The sequence below is a fragment of the Lytechinus variegatus genome, chromosome 8, assembly GCF_018143015.1.
Source record: "Lytechinus variegatus isolate NC3 chromosome 8, Lvar_3.0, whole genome shotgun sequence".
Lineage (NCBI taxonomy): Eukaryota > Metazoa > Echinodermata > Echinoidea > Temnopleuroida > Toxopneustidae > Lytechinus > Lytechinus variegatus.
In genome coordinates this window covers 1,362,616-1,387,629 of record NC_054747.1, presented here as the reverse complement: position 1 = coordinate 1,387,629, position 25,014 = coordinate 1,362,616, and the positions used below count along the sequence as shown (strand labels likewise).

At 37.2% G+C, this 25,014-nt stretch overlaps 1 protein-coding gene across 5 annotated transcripts in view; it reads right to left on the bottom strand.

The window, feature by feature from the left end:
- Positions 1-879: 879 nt before the first annotated feature.
- LOC121419790 (protein c-ets-1-B-like) overlaps positions 880-25,014 on the bottom strand; it is a 61,194-nt gene continuing 37,059 nt past the window's right edge. For 4 of the 5 annotated variants that reach the window (XM_041614249.1, XM_041614245.1, XM_041614246.1 and 1 more), the window contains exons 4-9: positions 22,549-22,665; positions 21,810-22,010; positions 20,604-20,810; positions 16,289-16,585; positions 11,157-11,357; positions 880-2,240 (exon numbers count right to left, since the gene is read on the bottom strand). In XM_041614249.1, the coding sequence (XP_041470183.1) occupies positions 1,903-2,240; positions 11,157-11,357; positions 16,289-16,585; positions 20,604-20,810; positions 21,810-22,010; positions 22,549-22,665 (1,361 nt within the window). In that variant the 3' untranslated portion in view covers positions 880-1,902. The remainder of the gene's footprint in view (positions 2,241-11,156; positions 11,358-16,288; positions 16,586-20,603; positions 20,811-21,809; positions 22,011-22,548; positions 22,666-25,014) is intronic. The other variant, XM_041614250.1, reaches the window with a different exon arrangement.

The following is a 25,014-nucleotide window of genomic DNA, read 5'->3' as shown; positions in this document are numbered from 1 at the left end:
TCCCTCAAAACTTTGGGACGGATACGTAAACAGTTAGCGGGTAAGAGCCAGGAATAACAAGAAGGGCTTACACAACACTTGGATTCTAAAAGGAGTCATCACTGACATAGTGCTAAGGTATTATCAAACACAAAGTGCTTACTTGTACAAATAATATCACTCTTGTGAACACAATGCTGAATGCTACTTCAGGTGCTAACACCAATATCAGGTGCTTATAAAAACATGACACTCTATACAATGTGCACATTAGAGGGTAATACACATTGAAAAGAGGGTGTTCAAGAAAATACAGTCTGTGGAAGTTGACAAACATGAAGACTAAAAGTAGAATATTCAGCCCATAGTTTTACAAAAATAATAAATCAAACCCAAAAACTCCAGGAGTCGATAAATTCCAAAATGTTTTTTTCCTATCACTCTGAAACGTACAAAATATATAATACAAAAAGAAAATCATACACAACTTTTGCACAAAGCCCATGAAGGATTCAGGGGCTGTTTCATCTTGACTTGGTATAACAACAGATGCACAATTTCTATAGCAGGTTCAATATCGGCCAATCAAATCAAATGATTTCGGTATCTATAAGCTGTACTTGCAAATTTGTTATTATAACAAGTTTTATGAAACAGACCCCGGTTCTTGTGAAAGATACTCAAACAAAAATATCACAAAACCCCATACAAAATAGCACCTATTGTTGTATACCATTCTAACTATATGAAATTTAAAAAAATAGCTTGCATCAAATTGGTGAATTATAAGTATAAACCCGCAAAGACTGATATAAGATTACTGATAACCATCATTCAACAATGAAAAAAAATAAAGATATATAAAACTAAAGTCCATATGACATTGGAATGTTTTTCTACCGAATGTAAATCAAAAAGGTTAGAATGAAATCAAATTGAAAGCTCTTAGCCCTTGAGGACACACCAAATGGCCTTGGTTAGTTTTTTAATAATAAAGTTTCATGGCTCCAGTAAAAGAAAATGTTTGGTCACATCAAGATCTTCGCAAAGCAAATCAAATATGCAAATGGTACAAATGTCGCTGGTCTTCAAAATGCGCTTTCAGATGATTTTTTTGCAAATAACAAGACACAGGTCTCACTTCTCATCTAAAAACCCCACAACATCCACGTGGTATTCAAATATTCTTCAACAGTCACATCATTTTTTTTTTGCAAATATAATATGATATGCAGTTGGAATATAAAATGTGGCTTGCCTTCAAAATTCATTTTTTGGACAATATCTTTGCATTTTGCATCAATTTTTAGAAGCACAGAAATTCATAGGACTTTAATATCTATAATAGTACATTTTCACTTTTAAAAAGGAGAGAACTGGTTCGGCAATCTACAATGTCATTCCAGATGACTTAACTTCTTTTTTCCTTGGATTTCACATCACAATTATATGAAAACGCATGCAACAATAAATGTTCATTTTATACATGATTAAGTACATTTCTCGTAGGCTAACAACCTCACATAAAGGTCTACGAATTGTCAAAATTTCATTCGAAAATTCCTTCTTAAAAAAGGCTAAAAATTAAGGCATGAAATACAGGATTGGACGAATTAAGTGGCAGAATCAAATGCAAATTTAACTTGTTCTCACTTTTTGTAAAAAAGTTTTGAATTATGCTAATTGCACTTGTGCAAATTGAATTTCATGACATGACAGATATATCAAGGGTTGTTTTAAAAAGTTAATTACAACAAATGTGTAACGTTTCTACAAGAGGTTGGTCCTCCCACCTCATGAATATCACCTCTATGAATAACCTTTCAAATAACAGAACACAACTTTTCATCAAAGCCATGTCCACTATGAAATACGCAGCTTCAAAAAGTCCAATGTTCTTTCGCAACGCACGTTGCCGAGTTCTCAGTCGTCGTCTCGCGCGGGGCTGACGCCGACCATCTCGTGCAGCTCCTCGGGCGAGTATCCCAGCAGGCTCTGCAGGTCGCAGACGAAGCGGTAGACGTAGCGCTTGCCCGCCGTCTTGTGGATGATGTTCTTGTCGTAATAATAGCGCAGTCCGCGGCTCAGCTTCTCATAGTTCATCTTGGGCTTGTTCTTGCGCTTGCCCCATCGTCGGGCAACCTCATCGGGGTCGGACAACTTGAATTCCCAGCCATCGCCCGTCCAACTGATGATGTGCTGGCAAGTCTTGTCGGTCAGAAGCTCCAGGAGAAATTGCCAGAGTTGAATGGGTCCGCTTCCTGCACGGGACATTGGGGGATCAGAAAGATAAAAGTGATAAATGAGGGAACTGAAACATATGAATCCAGAAGCTCTTACACTTCTTTTTTTTGCAACGAAAGATAGTTATCCAAAGCTTGCTCAAGTTTTCCCTGACACAGCCACATCAAAGAGAAAATGAAAAAAAATTATAATATACCACAGATAGATTTTATGCTCTTACACATTAACCAGCATGCACTGTTTTAAAACTGGCTTAACAAAGCTTGCTCTTCAAAGCTGGAAATCTTGCAAAAGGTATTACTGACATAGCAACTTATCAACAGGACATCTGAGCAGGTAACCAAGTAGAAAAAAAAATCCATGAATTTCATAATTGTATCATGAAATATAGACCCAATTTTGAAAGCTTTGATTACATAAGAATTTTGTGTGAGATGGTGTTCTTATGCTTTTCATGCTTTGCACCAATACGATTACACTTCTCATTTCTTCCCTATTCCATCAGCCCTTTTAAGGCCTCCTTCCTGACCACAGCACACATGCTCAATAAGTCATGCAGCTCGGTCAGCAGATGCATACAAAACCCTACAGCTAAATAGGACTGAACCTGTAAGCAAACTGGGGGCCCATGCGTTGCTGCCCCCAACCCATCTTCATTGTGTTTTACTCTTTCTCTCTTTATCCTAGTCAGCAGTTGGGAAGAACACATGCTAGTCATATGGCGAGAGGGTTTATACGGCCGGCCATTTGTGGTGTGTGACTGACTGACTCATTTATGGCTGGTAAAGCACTATGGAGGATTATGACGTGGACACCACAATAATATTCCCTTTGATTAACACCTATTCCATAGAACGTTCCCACTGCCGGTAACTAAAAGGGCTGGTCCGGATTGAAAGTATGATAAATAGAGTAGAATTCACTGAGCAAAATGCGGAAAATTTCATCAAAAATCGGATAACAAATAACAAAGTTCTTGAATTTTAAAGTTTAGCAGTATTTTTTTAAAACAGTTCGATGAATATTCATTAGGTGGACTGATGATGTCACATGTCCACTTGTTCTTTTTTATTTTATTATATGAAATGAGGTTTATTCAAATTTTTTCCTCCAAGAACTAGAAAAATTGGATTGACAACTGATTTAGTGCATTAGATATTTATTGCTGCAACTTAATTCATTGTAAGGGAGACATATTATTCACACAAGTATGAAATAATGAAAAAAATTATGATTTTATGTAATAACATAAGAAAACAGAAAATGGAGATGTGACATTATCAGCCCACCTAATGAATATTCATGACGACTGTTATCACAAAATATTGCTAAACTGTAAACTTCAATAACTGTATTATTTGTTATCCGATTTTGATGAAATTTTCGGCATTTTGCTCAGTGAATTCTACTCTGTGTATTAAGATATAAATATTTTCAGCCCGGACCATCCCTTTAAAAGGGATACAGAGAATAATGGAAAATACAAAGGGGAGAAGATGGTGAAAGAAGAGAGGAAGAGAGAGAGAGAAAGAGGGAAAGAAGTTAGAAGATTATGGGAAGGAACCATTATGAATTCATACACAGATGCCTGTATTCTAAAGTCAGGTGTTATTTAAACTCGTGTTAAAGGGGAATCCAACCCAAATAAAAACTTGTTTTTATAAGGTAAAGAAAAATCAGACAAGTTGATAGGTGAAAGTTTGAACAATATTGGACAAACAAAAAGAAAGATATGAATTTTTAAAAGTTGTAAATATTGGTAATCACTATACCCATGGAGATTTCAAATTGGCCGCATATGGGATGTCATAGTGATGTAAGGCAAGGACTACTCTTCCATGTATACTCCAATACATATTATGGCTAAAATGTCATTTTTCCCAAAAGTTTAATTTCAAATTATATTTTTCTTTCATGAGGACATAAAACAATATTCTACATGGGTTATATTTAGATTACTGCCCCACGGGAATGGGTAATTAGGAGAAAACCACAAATCTCTGATAATAAAGTACATGGCCTATGGGATAGTTGTCCTTGCCCCTCGTCATAATTTACTTACCCAGTTGCCAATTTGAAATCTACATAGTATTAGTGATCTCAATTTTAAAGCAGCTATAACTTTCTTATTGCCTGACCAATTTCTTTCAAACTTTCGCCATTCTGTTTAATTTATTTTTCTCCTTCCCAACACAACATTTTATGGCCAAGGCTGGATTCCCCTTTAAGTTGTGGTTTACATATTGATAGCCAATTGTGATTAAGCAGCTCATTTGACATTCAGATCATGGAGCTACATGTTCACATCATTCCTAACTGTCTGGAAATAAGATTGTCTTCCTCGTTGTAATTACCAATAGGAAGGGTAAGTAAAGGAAAAGACGATAAAATTATCACATAGGCCCCCTGTTCAGTCAACGATCTAAAAAAAAATCTAAACTCTGAGCGAACCTGACCGAGTTGTGTGATCTCTCTCCCCTTTATGTATAGGGGTTGTGCACCACCATTGAATATATTTTGCACTTATCCATGGGAACGCACCTATGTTGTAATAATGAGTACTTTCATGAGTCAAGGATGGGCCAATGATCTAATCTCCATTGTCTTTCAGAAAATAGGTATTCTTTGTAGTGGCTAATGGAATTTAAACAGACAAATGCATTTTGTAGGCCTATACATTTGTCAAGGAAATGGCCCCTTGACAATGGTAATGAAAAGTACAATTCATTTTTGCTATGTAAATGAAATACAATGAAATAACTATATTAAACGGGTAGATCTTGCAGGAAATGGTTCAATAAGACATATGGATAAGATATAAAGAAGGTCGAAATATTATACAGAGATAGATAGACGATAGACAGAAAGACAGACATAAGTGATAGATATAGATCTATGATAGATAGATAGATCTAAGATAGATAGATAGAAAGATAGAAAGATAAATAGATAAATAGATAGATAGATAAACAGACATATAGAAATATAGATAGATAGACAGATAGAAATATAGATAGATAGATAGGTAGATAGATAGGTAGATGGATGAATAGATAGATAGATAAGATAGATATATATATAGATATAGATAAGAGAAATAGAGAAAATTGTGAAAAAAAACCTCATAATATTTATAAAAAAAATCACGAAGGGGGAAGATCAAAATCAATAGCAACAAACAAGCCTGATCAAACTAATTGAGCTCAAAGAATCACCAATGCATGAATAATTGCCCACAAATTTTAGGCAAGAATAAAAGGATGAACAACAAGCGTAGCAAAAACATACTCTGCAATGGCTGAACAAGTAAAGACAATGCTATCACCAACCTTGTTCTCAAAGTGGATAACGACCTGACTGGGGCCAAAACAAATGAATCTCAAACAGACACAAAATAGGGGCATCATCCCAATATGATTTGCTAGGACTTTACCTTAGTAAAATTGGCAAGGTATTGTGTGTATCTGCCGAGGCATGCCCCGTAGAGAGACGAAGAGTCTCCCTCCACAAGCCTTGCCCTCGCCTTGACTGAAACCACAATTGCCACACTTTCAAAAAAGGGGAAAACAAGCCAGAAACTTTAGAATAAAATTTTGAGTCGATCATCTTTTTAGAAGCAGAAGGTGGCATGCTCGATGTTAACATGATGTAACGCCCTTCTGCGTGTAAAAAAAATGGCATAATGGCAAAGTTACAACAGTTGCAATTCCTTTATAAAACGGGCCCCTGGTTCTTTAAAGATAAATTCCAGTTTTGGTAACAATCTCAAAATGACTTTTTACAGAATCTAATATAATGACCACCCAAGTGTCTGTTTGTATGAATAAAAAAATATGTGCCAAAGGATTCTGCGAGAAATTGTGTAATTGCTGAGAAATAAGTAAAATAAGCACGGATTCGGTCACTTCCGTCGGGTCTTTATTCCAGCAATAATAATACACTGTCCCATGTGTGCCTATCTGTGTTGGGGATCTTCAGTGTGAACGTTTTTCAGCGTAGATTTCGAGATTTCACAAAGTTCAGTTTATGTAACTGTACCAGATCTAGATCCTCGATGATATTCTGACAATTAAGCCTGGTTTTACAGACTTTCTCATGAAATCAGTGTTTACTGCAACTACTGGCATTTCTCTTTAACATCCTGTGTGAAAATTTATTTTGTCTTGCAAAATGGAATCCACACTTGTTTGCCATGCACATTTTCTATGACCTTGCATACATGTAACTTCCACTATATATAGGTCAAGCTAGAAACAGGAGTACAGGTTTCAGAAACTGATTTTTTTTAATGGAAATCACTACCCCTATTCAAAGACATGAAATAAATAGAATTTGTGGAGCATTGTGGCCCAGTCTTCTGCCTTTGAAACAGAGGGTCGTGGGTTCGAATCCCAGCCATGGCGTAATTTCCTTCAGCAAGAAATTCATTCACATTGTGCTGCACTCAACCCAGGTGAGAATTACTTCCTTGAATGCATGAGCGCTGAAAGGCAGCTCGAGCTAAAACCGGGGTAATAATAATATCGCGCCTTGGAATAGAATATTTCTAGATACATGTAGATGCCGCTATATAAATGCCTAATATTATTATTGATGTTGACAGGGCTAGAATCCTTAGATTGACGAACTTAGACTAATGGAGATTCGCCTTTTTATGATAGGCAGGGCCATTGAAACACTCACTTCTATAAACTCTAAGTGTCATCCACTTTAGGAAGCTGACAACATACCTATATTGAGATGTTATTAATTGTTCAAACTACATGCAAGGCTTCTGTCAATTGTATGTCAGCCAAAGTACTTGGTTTCACTCAAAGAATAGATCAGAGTAAATATCAATAGGTTTTCTTTTTTTTTTATTTGCAGTTTTAAAGGGGTCTTACATGTAAAAAGATTCTTATATCATCATAATTTCCATTATCATAACTATAATAAAAACTATAATTTCAAATATGTTTGGGTTGCATAAAACATCAGCAAGCGATATAAGTAATTTGAAGGTCATTTTATTTTTTTTTTAAATGTTTCCTACATGTATGTTTAGTCCTGTGAAAGTGTGAAGCACTGATTTTTTCAAAACTGAATTTGGAATACATGTACAGCCGACTTTTCTTACTCCAGCAAGAAAGTGCTAAAACAAAAATTGGTGGTCTTCTATCAAAATAAAAATAAAAAATCGCAAAATCAGCGTGTAGCCACAAAAAAAAGAGAGAACAAAATCAAGCTGTAAATCGTGTAAAATGAGGAAACCATGCAGAGACAAGCACTCTACGTCTGAACTTGCACATATCACTGTAATTGTGCAATGTTTGTTGTTAGAATGACACAGCAACTGTACACAGTCATAGTACACTTTAAAGAGAAATTCCAGTAGTTGCAGTAAACACTGATTTCATGAGAAAGTCTGTAAAACAAGGCTTAATTGTCAGTATATCATCGAGGATCTAGATCTGGTACAGTTACGTTAACTGAACTTTGTGAATCTTGAAATCTACGCTAAAAAATGTTCACACCGAAGATCCCCAACACAGATAAGCGCACAGGGGACAATGTATAATTATTCTTAGAGCGTCAGGCCCGACGCTCTACAATTTACCCGAATCCTGTGCTTATTTGTTATTTTCTCAGCAATTACACAATTTCTTCCAGAATCCTTTGGCACATGCATTTTATTTATACAAACAGACACTTTGGTGGTCATTTCATTGGATTCTGTATGAACTCATTTTGATATCGTTACCAAACCAAGCTTTTACCTTTAAACTACATGAATCATATCCCATGTGAAAACGAAAGCAGGGCGAGTTTGCGGTTTCCTCTGCATTATGGTCAAGAATTAAACCTAAACGTGATCCAATGTTTTTTTTCCTCATGAATTCAACAGAACAAAGTTCACTGGCTCACCCAGTAACAAATAAATGCTTCTTAACACTTTATGCTATACTAGTGTTGTTATTGTTATCATCAAACTTACTATCATGATTTACTCTTTTTATTTTAATTTTTTAATCAATACCATTATCATCACTTTTTTCTTTATCAAATAATATTCTTATTCTTCTTAATTGCTTTGCAAATCTGAATGCATTCACAACTGTCATGTATTAAAGAACGTGTAGGAATGTAGGTATATATATTTGTATCATTATACGGATTGTGTATGAGGCACAAACAGAGTAAATGTGGCCTAAATATTTTTAACATGAATGTGATATTATTCATGTGATTTATATCATTCTCAGCCAAGCCAAGTTGACAAAGAAAATTTTTTTCATTTTATTCACCATAAAAAAGCTGGGACTATTCTCATTTAAAAATTTATTTATTTACATTAGGGAGTGATTAAACTTTTTTGCCGGTACAAGTTAAGATGTGGCAAAAAGAAATAGAAACGTGTTTACCGGTGCTGAAAGAGAAATCTTCAAATTATGTCGGCCTTAGTATTCAACACCAAAGTAATTTCAAGATCTATTTCTGGGAAACTTTAATTTCATTTTTTCCCTTTTTGTCACAACTTCAATGGTATGCATACCAGCAAATAAGTTGAATCACTCCATTAATGTAAATTCGTTGATTGTAAATAATGTGAGAAAACAAGTGGAATGTACTTTACTAATTAATGACACTGCAAATGGAAATGGAAATCCAGACTGTAAAATGAATTAACCTTCAGCTCCCAAACCCATGGCTGGAAAAACCAAGGCATTATCAACTCAACTGCATTGTTTCTGACGAAGTCTGGCTTATCAAAACTTTATTTCAAACGTGTGGTTTTAATATCTTTGAAATGAAGTTCATGTAGGTGTTGTTTCCACTAGAGCATTGTTCATATCTAGTGAGGTATGTAACAGGTTGTGAATGGACAGATCAACACGTTCCATCCAACTTAAAAACTTATGATAGGGACCAGAGGGGAATCCGTCACAGGTGTTCAATGCATTATGAACGAATCATGAGAGGAAATATAGGGCAGATTATGGCGGAAACTCATATGGAATCAAGTTAACATATAAGCCAGTACTTGAAAGGTTAAGCGATTCAGTTCTGAGCAGGGGTAATCTGTCCTTACTGCATTCCCACACAAGACATTGGAAATCAGTTGAATTGTAAACTTGCTTGAAGATTGTTTTTCCAAGTAGTGATAAGAAATGCTTTCTTTTCGAATGCTACTTTTCATAAACCCTTATCTAAACTACACCTCGTCACATTCAATGAAGCACTGTTTTTTGTTTATAAACCGAGATTCATCCTTTATTTTACAAATATGCCGTTTAAGAAAAAATCCAATGGTATCATGATTTTATGATAATAATATGTTCCATTTGTATAGCGCAGCTACTATAATCGCACACACTCTACTGTGCTTGATACTTGGTATCATATTACCCTGGCTGTAGCTAAACCGCTGTATAGGCGCTAACGCATTCAAGGAATACATCCTGCAAGATACCCATTAACCTCACCTGGGTCGAGTGCGGCACAATGTGGGTCAATTTCTTGAAGGAAAAACACGCCATGGCTGGGATTCAAACCCACGTCCTTCATATTGAAAGACAAGAGTCATAACCACTAGACCACGACACCCCCCAATGACAAGTTAATCATCTTAAATCAAATATATGTTCTTATTAGAGAGATAGTTCTTTTGTTGCTAGGTCAGGTAATATTCAACAGAAGGCACATTCCGTTCATTCAACCTCAAATACACTCTCCCGAGCTCCTACACTCATGGACGAGTTGAAAACATGGAAAACATGCAATGAATTACAGTATCTCCAAAGTGCTAATTAATCTCAAAAGCAATTAATGAGAAAAGAATGAGGGGTAAGGCAGTGACGCCCGGGGCTAAATCAAGTCCTCACGTTTATCACCAACAAAAATGCACATCATGTGCACGCGAAACCACACAAGGATTCCAGGAATAGGCAGTTCCACCCTGATTGCGGTGATGACCCACAACTTCATTTAAAACCTCTCTTGCTTTAAAGGGGAAGCTCGCCCTTATCATAAGTTGGTTTTGACAAAAGCAGAAATTTCAAAAGATAATAATATCAATGAAGGTATGAAGGAAATCCATTTAAGAAAATGGTTTTATATTTTCACGTTGAATCATTAATAATTCATAAGCCTTCTTCTTTGATGGATTTTTACCAATCCTTTATCAACAATATGTTTGCATCAACTTCCCTTGTTTTGTTTAAAACCAACTTAACGTTTGGGTGAAATTCCCTTTTAACTGTGACTACAACAACAGTTAACTGCCAATGTCAGGTTTACAGGTAGGGACAAACTTTGATGACTTGCCAGCACCAATTAACAAATTCCGTATGCCAAAAGTTTGTTGTGAAAATATATTGCCAATATACATATAGGTAGGCAACGAGGTAGCCACTATGCATCATGTTCTACATGTATATCCTTTTCAGAGTTGAACACCAAGGCACAGGTCGCCACACCCTACGTATATGGAAAGTACATTTTGTTGTCACTGCGTGTAGTCTGGACACAGTCAAGGCACAATGAATGAACATTATGAAGCATTGAGTCCCCTGTCACAAAGAGTTGTGATTGATTAGATCAACCAAAAAAAGCCGGCAATGCCAAAATTTTAGGGATATATTTTTCACATATTCAAAAAAATGTATTTCACTTTCCTCTTTCCTTTTTTTCCCCTTTTTAAAATATTTTTCTTGGTCATGATTCCCCCCCCCTCCTCCAACCCCCTATTCGTACGCCAATGCCACCAATATTAGGAAGATTTGTCACGCAACATCTGTTTAAAACGTAATTGGCAAAAAATATCATCAAGCACGTGGGCACGACAAGAGTGCGGGTGATCTGTGCAAACAGTATTTTTGCCATGTGAATATGTTGCACATGTTGCGTCGCAAACCTGCAGCAGGCCAATGAATGCCATAATCTAAGTCTCTTACCGGAATAACCAGCTAGTACGGCCGCGGGGATAACGGGGTTTGATACCACATCGCCTGCGAGGGGTGAGTCGGACCGCGACGCCCCTCCAATGCTCCCTAAGTCGGAGCTTGTGCAGCTGTCGGAAAGCGAGCGCGGGACCTGTTGGTAGGGGGCGGGGCCTGATGCATGCCCTTCATAATCATAGGATGAAAACTGGTTGCCTACATGAGAAAAAAGAAAAGGAAACAAAACAAAAACAAGGAGCAGGCATGATTAATGTGGGTGAGAGTGAAGGATAATTAATTACTTGAAGTCTTATTTTAATCACTGTTGATTTATTCAAATAGAGAAAAATATTTTGTTTTTCATTACTACAGTTCCCTTTTTATTAAGTATGAGATGTGAATAGAGAATGATGAAACCCCTTTTTTTAATTACACACTTGCCAATATGCTTAATCTGAGAAAGTAATCAGATTGCAAAATTGAATGCAAATTTAAAGATTTTTATAAAATTTTCTTTGAACCCTTTTGTTAGCTTGTAACCAACCCCCCCAAAAAAATAATGACGCAATAAAAGTGGTCTTAGAATTGACTTTGGCGTTGATAAACATAGGGTTTAATTCATTACTTTTTAGATTTTGTATGACTTTTTGAAATTTTTTAGGCTCAGACTCAAAATTTATCGAGCAAAATAAAAAAAATCAGGAGCTTCATCCTGAAATAGTTACAAGGAAATGTTACAGTTCCAGTCACACCAGTAAAAGAGACTCCTTTAACCAGTCACATTTTCCCTACGACAGCTGTACAGCGAGTTGAAAACAGCAGTTTTATTCATTTTTATTCAAACCACCTACATGCAGCTGGTTACAAAAAACATTAAGGCCATTTCTGACTCGCCGTACAGCCAATGTAGGGGAGATGAGACTAGGCATAAATGATCTGAATACTATAAGAGCCTTGGCCAGTCTGGAGTCGAGTTTCACCAGTGCAACGCTAGCATAAAGGTGAGGGAATGGATGGGGAAGGCAGACAACTGAAATGCATGAAAATAAACAAGAAAATAATAAAATAAAATAGGGAGATTAATCCAAGGGAAAGTTTATTTCTTGCGGCGATGTTTCATGAAAATACCTTTTAAATTATTTCCAGCAGTATATCATGCTGGGACCATTCAGCTTTAAAGTGATTGGTTAACATTGGTTTGACTTTTAAAAAATCTGAGCTAGAAGGTCACACTTGTCACATGTGTCTGTGATATGTTACAAAAATGAAGCCCAGAAAAAATTGCGTTCGAAAATAATTATTTAGTGCTTCAAAAATTGAAATATAGAGTGACCGGAAACACCATCTTAATTTTATCCCATACACTTATGTGTAGTATTTAGGTGTCTATAAGACGCCTATTTACAAAATCGGGGTTTGCCTTGTAGTTTTAGCCTTTCATTCTCAATAATGGTTGTTTTCAGGGTTTATTAGTTCTAATACATGCACTTGTACACATGTTTCATCTTGGTTTGAGAATTTTTTAAATTGGCTACTCACAAAGTTAAACAATACCTTTAATGTAGAACAACGCTATTATATGTTCTAAAGAAACGAAAAACAGTTCAGATATTCTTGCACCACAGAATCAGATACCTACTCACTTGTTCAACAAACTAGCCAAAAGCTTTAAAATCATACAAAAGTTAAGTAGGGACGAGTCATTTGACCAAAATAATCACTTCAGTCGGAAAGGTTAAAAGGAGGCGCTGATGGACACGTTTTACGAAGGCACCAAATCGACTACACATATATCTCTTGGCTATATCGTGGCTTCCGACTGAGCCTTGCATATATTCCACAGGCATTGGGTCTATCTACGGCAGCTCCGACGGAGGATGAGCTATTTTTGGTGCCTTGCCAACGAGTAAACCTCACTCAAACTTTTTATCTTTCCCTCCATTAAAGATACAAGACATGTTCAATTTATGAGACATTTGACAGAATCTTTAATGAAAGTAGGTGAAGCTAGCCAGCAAAGCCCGCTTTAAGATGCAAATGCCTTAAACATAAACCCGTCTTACTTCTGGAATACAATCTGTTAATCCAATTAGTCTCAATTTTGGAAACTATCTTGCCAAACATACATGTGGAAATACATACATGTAGTGCACCTAAACATCCAAGCCCAACAGTTTGGAATTCTAGTATAAGTTTGTCATTGTCTGTACTGATGTGAACCTTCCACTACCAAAGCAAATTTCCAACATTATTCTCACAGATGGCAATAAAACAATAAGGTTGTTAAAAAATATAAATTGTCAGTCAGTCAAACCTTGAGTCGGCCAACTCTTTAAAAAAAGAGTTATCTCGTTTGAGCGTCAGACGGACGTAGTGTTTATGTTCTCATCGAAGGTCACAAGGGCTTAAATTTAGAACACAGGAAATGCAGCAACTTTCCGCTGTTTATACACTGCACAATCCACCAGTGGTAGCGTCTACCTACATTGTGCTAGTACAGTGCACTGTTTTTAATTTCGTAACTACATGGCCTAAGGTTGCACATTCAAGGTCCACGAGACATACTACTCTAACTTAGGGAAAAGAGGCTAGGTGTTAAACCAATGTTTATCAATTTAACATTACAATTCTCTGTTCTTTCCAGAATAAAGGTATAACTCAAGTTTCCTAACTAATGAGGCCATGAAACTTTAAAAGTGATTCATCTTTTCTTTTCAGAATAATTATAAAATATAACTAAAGTTTCTTAACAACGGTGAGGCCATAAAACTTTCAATATAAATGGTTCATATAGGGCAAGGTTTGTAATGTGTGGGAGCAACATTTAACTCCACCTTATAAAGAATGTCGAAAAGGAAATTTTTCATGAATGGAAAAAGAATGATGACTAAGAAATCTTGACGTTGTCATCTTGCGAGTGTACTTTTGAGACCAAAAAGATGGACGGCCATTTTAGGAGAGAAAACAGGAAGAGATGGGCAGAGTTCCCGTGGGCCTATGCCTGATTCAGAGGTGGTGATGGAAACAGCAGCCAGTTAGAAAGAAAAGAGGACCTAGGACTGATCCTTGGGGGATATCCAATGATGTGTGTAGGAGGGAAAGGAGAGGAGGGAAGAAGGGCATTTTGACATTTCCAAACAAGGAATCCCACAGAGAATTATTCAAGGCCCTAAAGATCATCCAAAACAAGATGTTTGAATAAAATAATTTTCAGAAAAATCAGGTTGAATACATAATCGAGGCAATGCTGAATCTGGTAGCAGGATGGACACCCTCTAATGCGAGTCCTCATTGAACAAGTGATTAAAAACAAATTTCTTGAAGGGTTTCATGAAATCATAAAACAATCAGTTCAAATTCTGCTCTTTCATTGAAGCTCATATGCTCCTTTCTTATATTCTGGATATTTTCTGCTTTAAAACTTTGGTTATTAAAATCTTTAAATATGCTTCAATTGGCTATGGATGTTTTCCCCACCATGCTGTTTTCTCTGAAGTAAAATTCATTCATTCATTCATATTATGATTATGAATGTATTATGTCATGTGATATACATGTATACTAAAGCAGGATTTCATAGATCATACGTGGAAGTAGCTTCCGGAAGATATCCTCCACAACACACAACCGTCCCATTGCCATTACACATCCTAAGACACATTTCACTGGCACTTCGCAGGAGTGGCTAGCTCTACCCATGCACCGATCATAATGGAAATTGTACATAGCTGCAGGCAGTCTGTCATTACAAGCATGAGAATTCAATATTAGATAAAAATGAAAGCAGGAAAAGGGAAACCGATCGGCAGGAAGCCTGGCACAGCAAACGCCTTGCACGTCACTTCCTTCTCAACTTCCATATAAGGGCAGGACTTGTAGCTGAATGAATGAAATTGACATCACTAACTCATCACTTAACCCTTGTTTTCCCCCTTCCTAGCCTTTCTGTCGAGTTCACGAACGACTAAGCTCTCAAGATCGCTTTAAAAACCATTACGACGGGCACGGATTTAGCATAGCTCCGACCTTCTCTCGGCTTGTTTTCGCTGCATTCGTGGAGCTTTCCTCTTCGGGTTTACCCGCGAAAGGAACTCGTTAATTAAGGAATGGAAGTCTGTTGATGGCGCACTATTTATAGCTGTGTCAGGGCTTAGCATGGCTATTGCAGTTTGGTGGAATGGATTTGGGTTCTAATTTCAGGGGGATTTTCAGGGTGAACTCTGGACCATGGAGTAAAGCCGTGTCCAATAAACAAGAGATGACACACACCCACAGTGTCAGTGATCACTACAGCCAAAAACTGACAGTGGTCTTAACCAGTAGCCTACCAGAACCAGGTGGGCCCTGTACAAAGCCTATGGGAATAATAGAATTCAGTTTTCAACAGGTTAACTCAACTTTATCGCTCTATGCAAAAAAATTTAAAAAATCCTAATAAGGGCATGACACTGAATGGATGAAATAGACGCTACTATTGAACTTGTTACTTATACCTTGCCCCCCCCCCCCAGGCCTTTCTATCGAAGTCATAAAAATAACCAAACCAGCTTTACAAAACAGAATTTGTTTTCATATCTAGTTTTTTTCAGACTCAGATATGCATTTGTAAAAAAAAGTGATGGGTGGGATGAACAAAAGTTTTTTGCTTTGTTTTTTAATATTCTGATGCAACAATCATACTTCATAGTTCTTTTTAACTTACAATTCAAATGAAACCAAAACAAATTTCCATGACTGCTTGATTATACCTGATTAACATTGGAAAATTTCTTGCACTTGCCCTGTACTGTTCATTCTCCATAGGGGGGCCCTGGGTTACTTTAAAATTATATTGTAACAAATACGGCTGGGAATATTGGATAAATCAGGCAACAGTAGATTGGAAAATATATTTCAGATGGACAACAAGCAGCCATGGAAACTAATTCTAAAATTACAGTTCAGTTCAACTTCATGCAATTGAAAATACATTGTAATATCTTTTTAATTCAAGAAGCATCTCAATACATCATGCACCCATTTGTGATTTTCATCCATGAATGAAAAGAACATAACTCTTAGCATGCTAGAGGCATGGCAGCCCTGTGGGATGTGTAATTAGGCCGGCACCCTTGGCATTTAGAGGGTTAACGAGATGCAAGACCTACCTTTGAATGTACTGTGTCCGTTGTTAAAGTATGGCATTGGGGGATCGTAGATGTGGGGGTTATTGTAGATTTCCGGTGTCGGCGTCTCCAAGAAATGCTGGTTTGAGTTCGGCGAGGATTCTAGGCTGTAGTAGTCGGAGCTGCTACCCGTGTCCTCTTGTTTGATGTTGAGGATGTCTTCTGCGTTGAATTCATTCAGGGTCTGGAGAGACTCGGACACCTGGTACATTCCGTCGCTGAAGCCGGTGCACTGGGGTGCGGAGACGGGGACGGCTTGGGGTTGGTCTACAGAGAAACCTGGCATGAGGGAAACAAGTGGTATATGGTGTCTTCAATTGTAACAACAAAGTTGAGAATTGAGGCTTCAAAAAGCTTTGGATTCAGAACATTATCGTTTTCTCAGAATAAGATGATGTCTTCTGGATGGACGTTGTAGATGGAAAAATTGCTCCACTTGCACTTGAAAGAACAGCTGCAATGGGCAATGGTGTCTTCAAGTATTCAAAGCAAGAAAACAAAGCTAGAATGTCCTTCAAAGGAGCTATTTACTTCCACTTTCATTTGCTATTTTGCCCTTCTGTTGCATAAATAACTATCAATCGGGTGAGGCAGCAAGCCCCTTCCAAAAGAGCAGCATTGGAAAAACTGGTGACTGATCTGTGGAGACACCAAGGTGGAATTAGATCAATAATAAAATGAATGGGAGGGGAGATTATGCCAGTCTTGATACATGTAGATAACCTGATTGCGTGAGATACATGTATTAGCATTTAGCTGCAAGCCGTGGTAGGAATGAAACCATATGAATGAACAGTTCCACAAAAAATCCTCCCACTGATATTCCTCATCATCTTAAAAAAAACAAAAAAAAAACAGCAAAATCAATTAGAACACACGCTCAAGTTAAGCAGATTGGATTGGTTTAGAACTGTATCAGGTCAAATATAATGATGAAGCCATAAAAACGGAGGATGTGGACTTCCTTCAGCTAAAAACATGAGAATAACCTACATGTACTGTAGTATCCCGGAGCAGGATGCATCCTTGGTATTTGATGGGGAAACGGAAGAGACATCGGGAGTAATTACCAATGACCCTTGCCTGTCTAACAACTCTCACTGAAGGGAGAGAGGAATGTTTCGGCAAGAAAGTTTCGAGAACTGTGGGAAAGAATTCTAAAAGGTGTGGCAGGACGATGTTGCAAGATCCAGGAGATGGATACACCGTGCAGAAGAGGTTAATCTCAACCATCCACTCTTACAATCAACACGGTATTGCGTAGTAACGCAGAGGATGCTTCACCAAGGTGAGCCTAGATGTCCAACCATTCACTTTACAAGCGACAATCGATGCAGTATCTGGTATTTCATTATATCACAGCAGAAAAATGGAATTATCCTCCGAGTGAACACACACAAACGCCACTGAATAAACTGGCATGAAGTTTTAATCGAAACCCGACTGCAACAGGATGAACTACCAAAGACCCTCTGTGTCAGACCGATATGCTAGATGTAATACCAAAGACCATGGCAATGGAAAGATAGAAGCTTAGATCTGGGGTAATCCAAACCAACACATCACAATCATGCCACTACTGAGATAAGTAAGAAAAAAGTAGCCACACACACACACAAAACACCTATTGTTTTACCCATCAATCTAATTCTATTTTGTAATGTAGTTCCTCGTCTTTCGTGGTAAAACTAAGGAAAAGAGGGCTGAGCGCCAATCCACAGACAGATAAAATGATCTTCTAGGTGAAATTAATCCTACTATCACCCATACCCACTCTTTCCTGTTCAACATCCCCAAACTCGACAGGTCTATATTTTTTACCATTGCCCTCTTTTGTAAATGTTTACTGGAACAATTTGACGTCCAGGAACTGCACTTCCTCTTGCCAGTCACTGGTATTGGCCTCAACTTTGGTGGGTGTTTACCAAAAGGGAAATACAACTCCTATTCGCGTAACAAAAACAGACTGCTCTGTTTGGCTTTCCAAATGAATATTTTGTTTTCTTTTGCCTTCCTGCCGGGTTCTTAAAACGTGCTGGTGACCACAAAGTAAAAAAAAAAAATGTGACCATTGAACTCATGAAAAAGAGGGGGGGGGGGGGCAAACAAATCACTCACTTTTCTAATACTTTACAAACTAGACAGTCTCCCCAAAATATTGTTGATATATATAAACAATAATTTGGGGAGACTGTATGGTTTTTAAGTTTCTGGTGCTTAATAGCTTTGCCTACAATTGTTAAAAAAAACAGCTTTTTAGTCAAATGTCTTACTGTCCATTTATAACAACTTTAGGATTAAGCTTAGCCAACCAACTGCACCATAAGTAGAAGCTTAAGATTAATTATGATTAACTATGTTTTATTTCCTCAAGCTTCTCCATGAAAATCAAATAAAAGGATAATCTTTGATCAAGGAAGTAACAGGTACATGTAGCTCCATTACCCCCCCCCCCCCCCCCATCCAAACACACACACACATAGTGGGGACCCGTTTTCAAAGTAAATGATAGTTCAGCTACTTTAATAAATTTGTCACATACATGTGGTTTAGGTCAAAGATTAGAAGTCAGTGCCAATAAATCAAACAGGCTATAAACTGTGAAGCACTTATTCCAAGATTTGTCATGATCAACATTATAAAAGAATTGGACAACTGAATTAGTTTTAATCATACAATAACTGTTAATTAATACTTTGGTATGCACATTTGCCAGCTTAAAAAAAGTAATACTTGATCTCTCTCTCCCTCTCGGTTTCATATCATTTTACATTATATAAACATTTTAATACAAACCAAAAAGGCATTTCAATCAGAATGTTAACATTTTGTAGAATAGGTTTGGCTTAGAATGACTATTGAAACCTAAACATTCTTATGATGTTCAGCCATAGAATAAACCCATGAAAATTAAATTTGTTCTTCTGTTTAATAATTACTAACTGCCCATTCTTTGCCTTTTTCAATATCATACGCAAAGCAATCTGCCGAGTAACCCATATTCTCTGTTGCTGATATGCTCTGGAAATCCAAAATACTGAGTTTGACAAAACAAAGCCAAGCCTTTGAACTGATCGTATCTACGATATAAATCATTTTCAAATACATGTTAACGAATCACTCGATTGATATCAAAACAAACTAAAGAAAAATGTTTTAAAAGGAAAACTCACTATCTGCAAAAAAACCCTGAACAAAATCTTGCGATACTTGCCTCAAAAATTCTCCCCAACTCAGTAAGAAGTTAATGCTTTCCAAGTAACACAAGAATGGTTTGATACGGGTTTGACTTTGACAAGACAGGAAGAGCCAATTAAGATGTCTTTTTAGTTGCAAAGAAACACTATCGCCTACATTTCAGAAGCAAAGTATGCCATTACATATTGATGTTATTGACATGGGGAGATGAGAAGACTTGGTAATCTTACCATCGTCTGTATAGGGTATCGTAAGTTAAGAGCAAAAAAGTTGTGGTTCCAGTACATCCTTCTTGCTCTCAAAGGACAAAATACATGCACATGCATGGAAAGATACAAGGAAAAATGATACTTTTCATGAAATTCACTCATTATAAGTTTCAAATAGATCATTGATTTTTTACTTATTCTTGAAAACCTTGAATAACTAAGAGATATCTATCTAGAACTTGAACTTATTGTTTCCTGCAAAACATCCGGTCCCAAACTATAGTCCGATGTTATCCATTTATCACATTTTTCTATCCCCAATGGCTACATACATTTAGCGCTTTTAAAATTTACAATTTTTTCAGGAAAGCTTTCTCAAAACTGGGAACACCCAAGTATTTGAATAAATTCGTAGTGTGAGGCTCAGTCCCTATTCCATGAAACCTTGAAAAACTTTCAGCTTTGTTACAAAGTCAAAATTACAACATCGTTCTCTAATTTCCACTTTACAGATACATACAATGGCCCGTATTCTGAAGTCGGGTTCAATTTGAACTCTGGTTTAAAGTTGTGGTTGAATTAGGATTGCCAATAATGGAATTTCAATGTATCAGCTCATTACTCTCTCAAATCATTCTTAACTATTCAAATTTCTAAAGGATATTATCAATAAGATAGCTTTCTTCAAAACTAACAAGTCAGAAAAGAAACCAGTAAAGATAAGAAACATACAATGCAAGGAAGGTTTTGACATTTTTGGCTTTCCATAATTTTAGCACAGAGTAATAGACCGTGGTCTTAGTTAAACCTAACTTCAGAATATGGGTGAATAAACATATGCAAAGAAAGAAAAAAGATACATAACACACACTACCCGATGTGATCCTTACCTTGTGCTAGAAAGTCATCTAATCTTGGAATACATGATGTTGCGTTTAGATAGCCAGAGCTGGCGCTTTCCAGTTTGATTGACTGGGACGAGGACGAGGGCGTTGTGGTGGTTGTCGTGGTAACTGAAATGGGCGTGGACGCCGACGAGGACGTGGTGGAGGTTGTGGAGGATGAGGACTGTGCTGGAATGTTGGAGGGATCGCATTCTGAAGTCACATTGGGAAAGAAAAGTTGTGATCTAATTGATACGGGAGTATCAGCTCCGTGGCTTCGAATCTCTTGAAAATGTCAGTGGTCTGAACAACAGACTACAAGAAATGCACTGGGATGTGTGGTGTGCGCCTGTTATCCAAGCTTCATGTAGAATTTACAAGTTGATGCAGAGGTTCGAGGTTCCAGCCCTGGTTGGATTACGTTGGTAAAAGCGCTCTCAAAGTCACTCACACCCCCCCCCACACACATACACTCACAAGTTGTGTTATATCTATGTCAAAATTCAAGAATTTTTTTTTTCAAAATATCTTATGTTATTGTAAATATGGGTTATGTGCCTTCTGACTTTTAAATGTTAGAACAGAGCATTGACCATACAACCTTATTGTACATGCAATATATCGTCGGCCTGATGCCGAAAGGGCCTTAACTGCTTTTGGCCATTCCGAGATAATGGCGTTTAAAGGTTTTGGCCTCTCTAATAATCAAAAGTTTGTGGTCGTTTTTTTGCTTTTGAAGCCAATTTCGATAAACGTGTTAAGTTATTAAGTTTTACATGAAATGTGATAAATTATAAAATATTCAGAACCCCTAAAATCGGGTTAAGGCCCTTTTGGCATAAGGCCGACGATATATGAAATAAAGATAAATTTGACAGTTGTGGTTTTACAATCTCTAAACAAGTTCGAACTTTAACTAGAATGAAATATCATTTGGCAACAGAATACAGACGACGAAAAGAAAGAAATTGAGACACAAATTGCAGACAGCTACAGGAAGAGAAGAATGACAAAAGGAAGGGAGGAAGAGAAGAGGAGATAAGAGAGGAAACAGGACAAAATTCAACAAAAGCCACCAATGGCCAGTCAATGACATAGACCAACATCCAATTGGCTAGACAGAACAGACACAAATACATATAGAGACTACCCTAGACCAAAACACAACCCACGGTTCCTCCCCATCAAAACAAGCCCTCCCGAGACCCTCACCTTTTCGAAGCATATCGATGTGCTCCCAGAGGATGTCGCCCATGAAAGGGGGCGCCCTGCTAAGGAAGTCTGCCTTCGGGAGGGTGCAAAGGTCGCGGCCGATGATTCGGAAGTTGCCAACCGACACGCCTTCCAGACTGAACTCCTTTATGGCCCAGAGAACCCAGGCAACTACTTGACATTCTGACCATTTTGAAGGGTCTTTAAAACAGGAGAAAAAAAAATTAAATGCAGTTTTTTTTTATTAAAAGGATACTTTATTCTCTGAACAAAAGACAATATACATGTAATTTTACTATCACAGTTGCACAGCTGATAGATTAAGTTTTTAACACTGCCAAAGCAGGTGTCACGTAAGTGTCAAACAGTTGCACTAGAAAGATTTACACTAACAATTCCTCTTATTCATCACAAGTTTGAATACACATATTGACTGATTAAAATTAAAATGGCTAATATATTGATTATATCAACTCCTGAACAGACTGCCCAAAGAAGTATTTTCATATAACGAATCAGCACATGAACATTTTTCAAAAATAAAGCTCAATGCTGCTATTCTTGGAATATGATCAACTGAGGGCAACCATAATGTCACTGGGTCCAAGATAAAGGGGGGAGGGGGGGGGGGGGGGCCATAAAAACTGAGCGAGAAAATCTAAAGTTTATCATATCAACAAATCATTTACTCTCATTTCTCCGGGACTATACAGAACATCCATATTGAGGAAAGACGTACCTTTTGGAATTCCTAGCCTTTCTTGTTCCTTCTTAAAACTGCTAAAGCTTTCTCTTAGGCATGCGTTCATCAGAGCGTTGGTGCCTGGCGTAGGCGGGGGGACGGCTGGGTGAAGATCTACAGAAAAAGAAAATTCAAGCAAAAAAATGCAATATCAGCTCTGATGTATGCTCTGGTTTGCCTAAGGGTGTGTTTATGCTTCCATTGCGAGGACAGAATCAGCGATTTCAAACGTTGATTCAAAACGCTGATCGTAAACGTGGTTCTGGGAGTGCTGTTTATGCTTAACTTTTCAGAGCAAATCATGATCTCCAGCTGGCTTCGCATCGTAAAGCGAGGTCAAATTGGGCGCGCCTTTTTTCGAAAGTTTTTTTTCCGATTGTTATTACGTGGAGATAACATGGAGCAATACGACTGTATTTGCCCGCGGATTTTCATCTCACCGGAAGCATGTACCAAATGACGTCATTTAAACACGTTTACGATCGTGGTTCTGTTTATACTTCCCCAGAAAGCCTGATTCTGGTCAAACGACGTTTACAAACGCACCTTTTTGTGAGTTTAAGATCGGCGTTTTGAAACAGCGTTTAAATGAAAGTAAGCATGGACGCAACCGTGTTTTGGACTAATCAAGTTTGGAAACGCCGATTCTGGCCTGAAAAGTGGAAGCATAAACACAGCCTAAGTACATGTAGTTTCAATATATTGACAAATGTTTACTTCTCTTAACCCGGGATATGATTAAAGAAAGCTAGTGTGTGGTTAATAGAAAGCAAGAGGATTTAGGGGGAAAAAAGAGAAAAATACTGATAAGAATGAGAGTATAAACGAAAAAGTTGAATGCCCACAAGCTAATGTGTCTTACAAAGATAACTTGATACACGAAGAATGAAGCATTGCATTAATAAATGTGTAGGTAAACTGGGTGATACATACATGTAAATGAAGTTTAAATGACAACCTTTCTCAATTCACTCATTGGGGAGTTCATATTCAAAAGCTTTACAAAAGAGCAGCAGATGTTCATGTACATGTAGGGTATGGAAATGAAACATAAAAAAAACATCTCAGTTTACGAAACATTAGATCCTTTTCATGAAAACTTAAGAATGCAAATGACAACAACTTGAAAAGCCATAAAAATTCTGACGATCAGTGCTCACATAGCTACAGCACAAACAACTGAAGTTGAAATACGGAAATGTACATTATACTTTATAAAATCATTAAGATGAATATGTTTAGATTAAAAGAAAGATACTGAATAATTCAGATACTTTCGGTTGCACAACCTCATGAATTGATATTTTATCACATTGATTGTTCTTAAGTGTTACAAGCAAAATAGACTAATGAAAAATTCACATGGAATAGTCAAAGGAAGCATATGGAAATAGCGCACTATCTACAAATTTTCCTGCTCAAGAATTAAGAGAATAATCGCAGAGGGATGATCGGGCTAAAGGCATGGTCACACTGCCCGAGCGTTGTTGGAGCGGAGAGAAAAAAATCATCACCGCTCGCTACCGTTCACCATATTCAATTTCGATTGTTTTTTTTGTTTTTTTATGTTTTCGATTTTTGTTTGATTTTCCCCCCAATTTTGAAAGCGAAATTCGTCCCTCTTTCCCTGCCGCTCCACGACCGCTCCAACGACGCTCGGGCGGTGTGACCATGCCTTTAAACCTTGAGATTGAGCAATCTCGGGCTGGTGCAGCACCGCCTTGTCTGTCAATGCACAACATTCCGAGCACTCCACAATCATTACAGTATGGACCCTACCATGATTACAGTATGGATAAGCCAATAAGGCACTCAGATAGCAATGTGAATTACCATTTATTGCAGGCAAACACATTAAAGTATTTAAATATTTGTTTTCTTACTTCATTATTATATCCAATGTAATTGCCTGCTTCAGTGCTTATCAAATTGATTGAATATTTGCAAATATCTTAGGAGAGTTATGTAAATATGAACTACTAACACCAAAGATACAAAACTCCTCCACTTATGAATCATAAGTAATATATTCTCGCAGATATTTTGTGACCCTACAGGCAGCAAATACAAGCAATGATATTAATAATTGATTTTTAACATAAAGGCACAAGTCCACAGGAGCAAGCAAACACATTTTATTTATATGTATCTTTTATGAAAAAGAAATTCATTCCCTTCCCCACACCCCCACATCCCCCGATCGTATTTTCATCGCCATTTTGTTTTTCGTTTAATCTATTCCATGAGGTCAGAAATGCATTCAGAGTCATTAAAACTGTACTAATAGAACACATGTATGTCTGAAAGTTGTTTACAACTTTACATGTAATAATTACCACTCTAGCGTCATATGCTTCCGGCTTTGCATAAGGACATATTAATTAATGCATGGGTCCAAAATAAAATCATCTCTTCATCTGAGTCATTATAATGACAAGGCTATACTTGTTTGTTTGTAAGGGC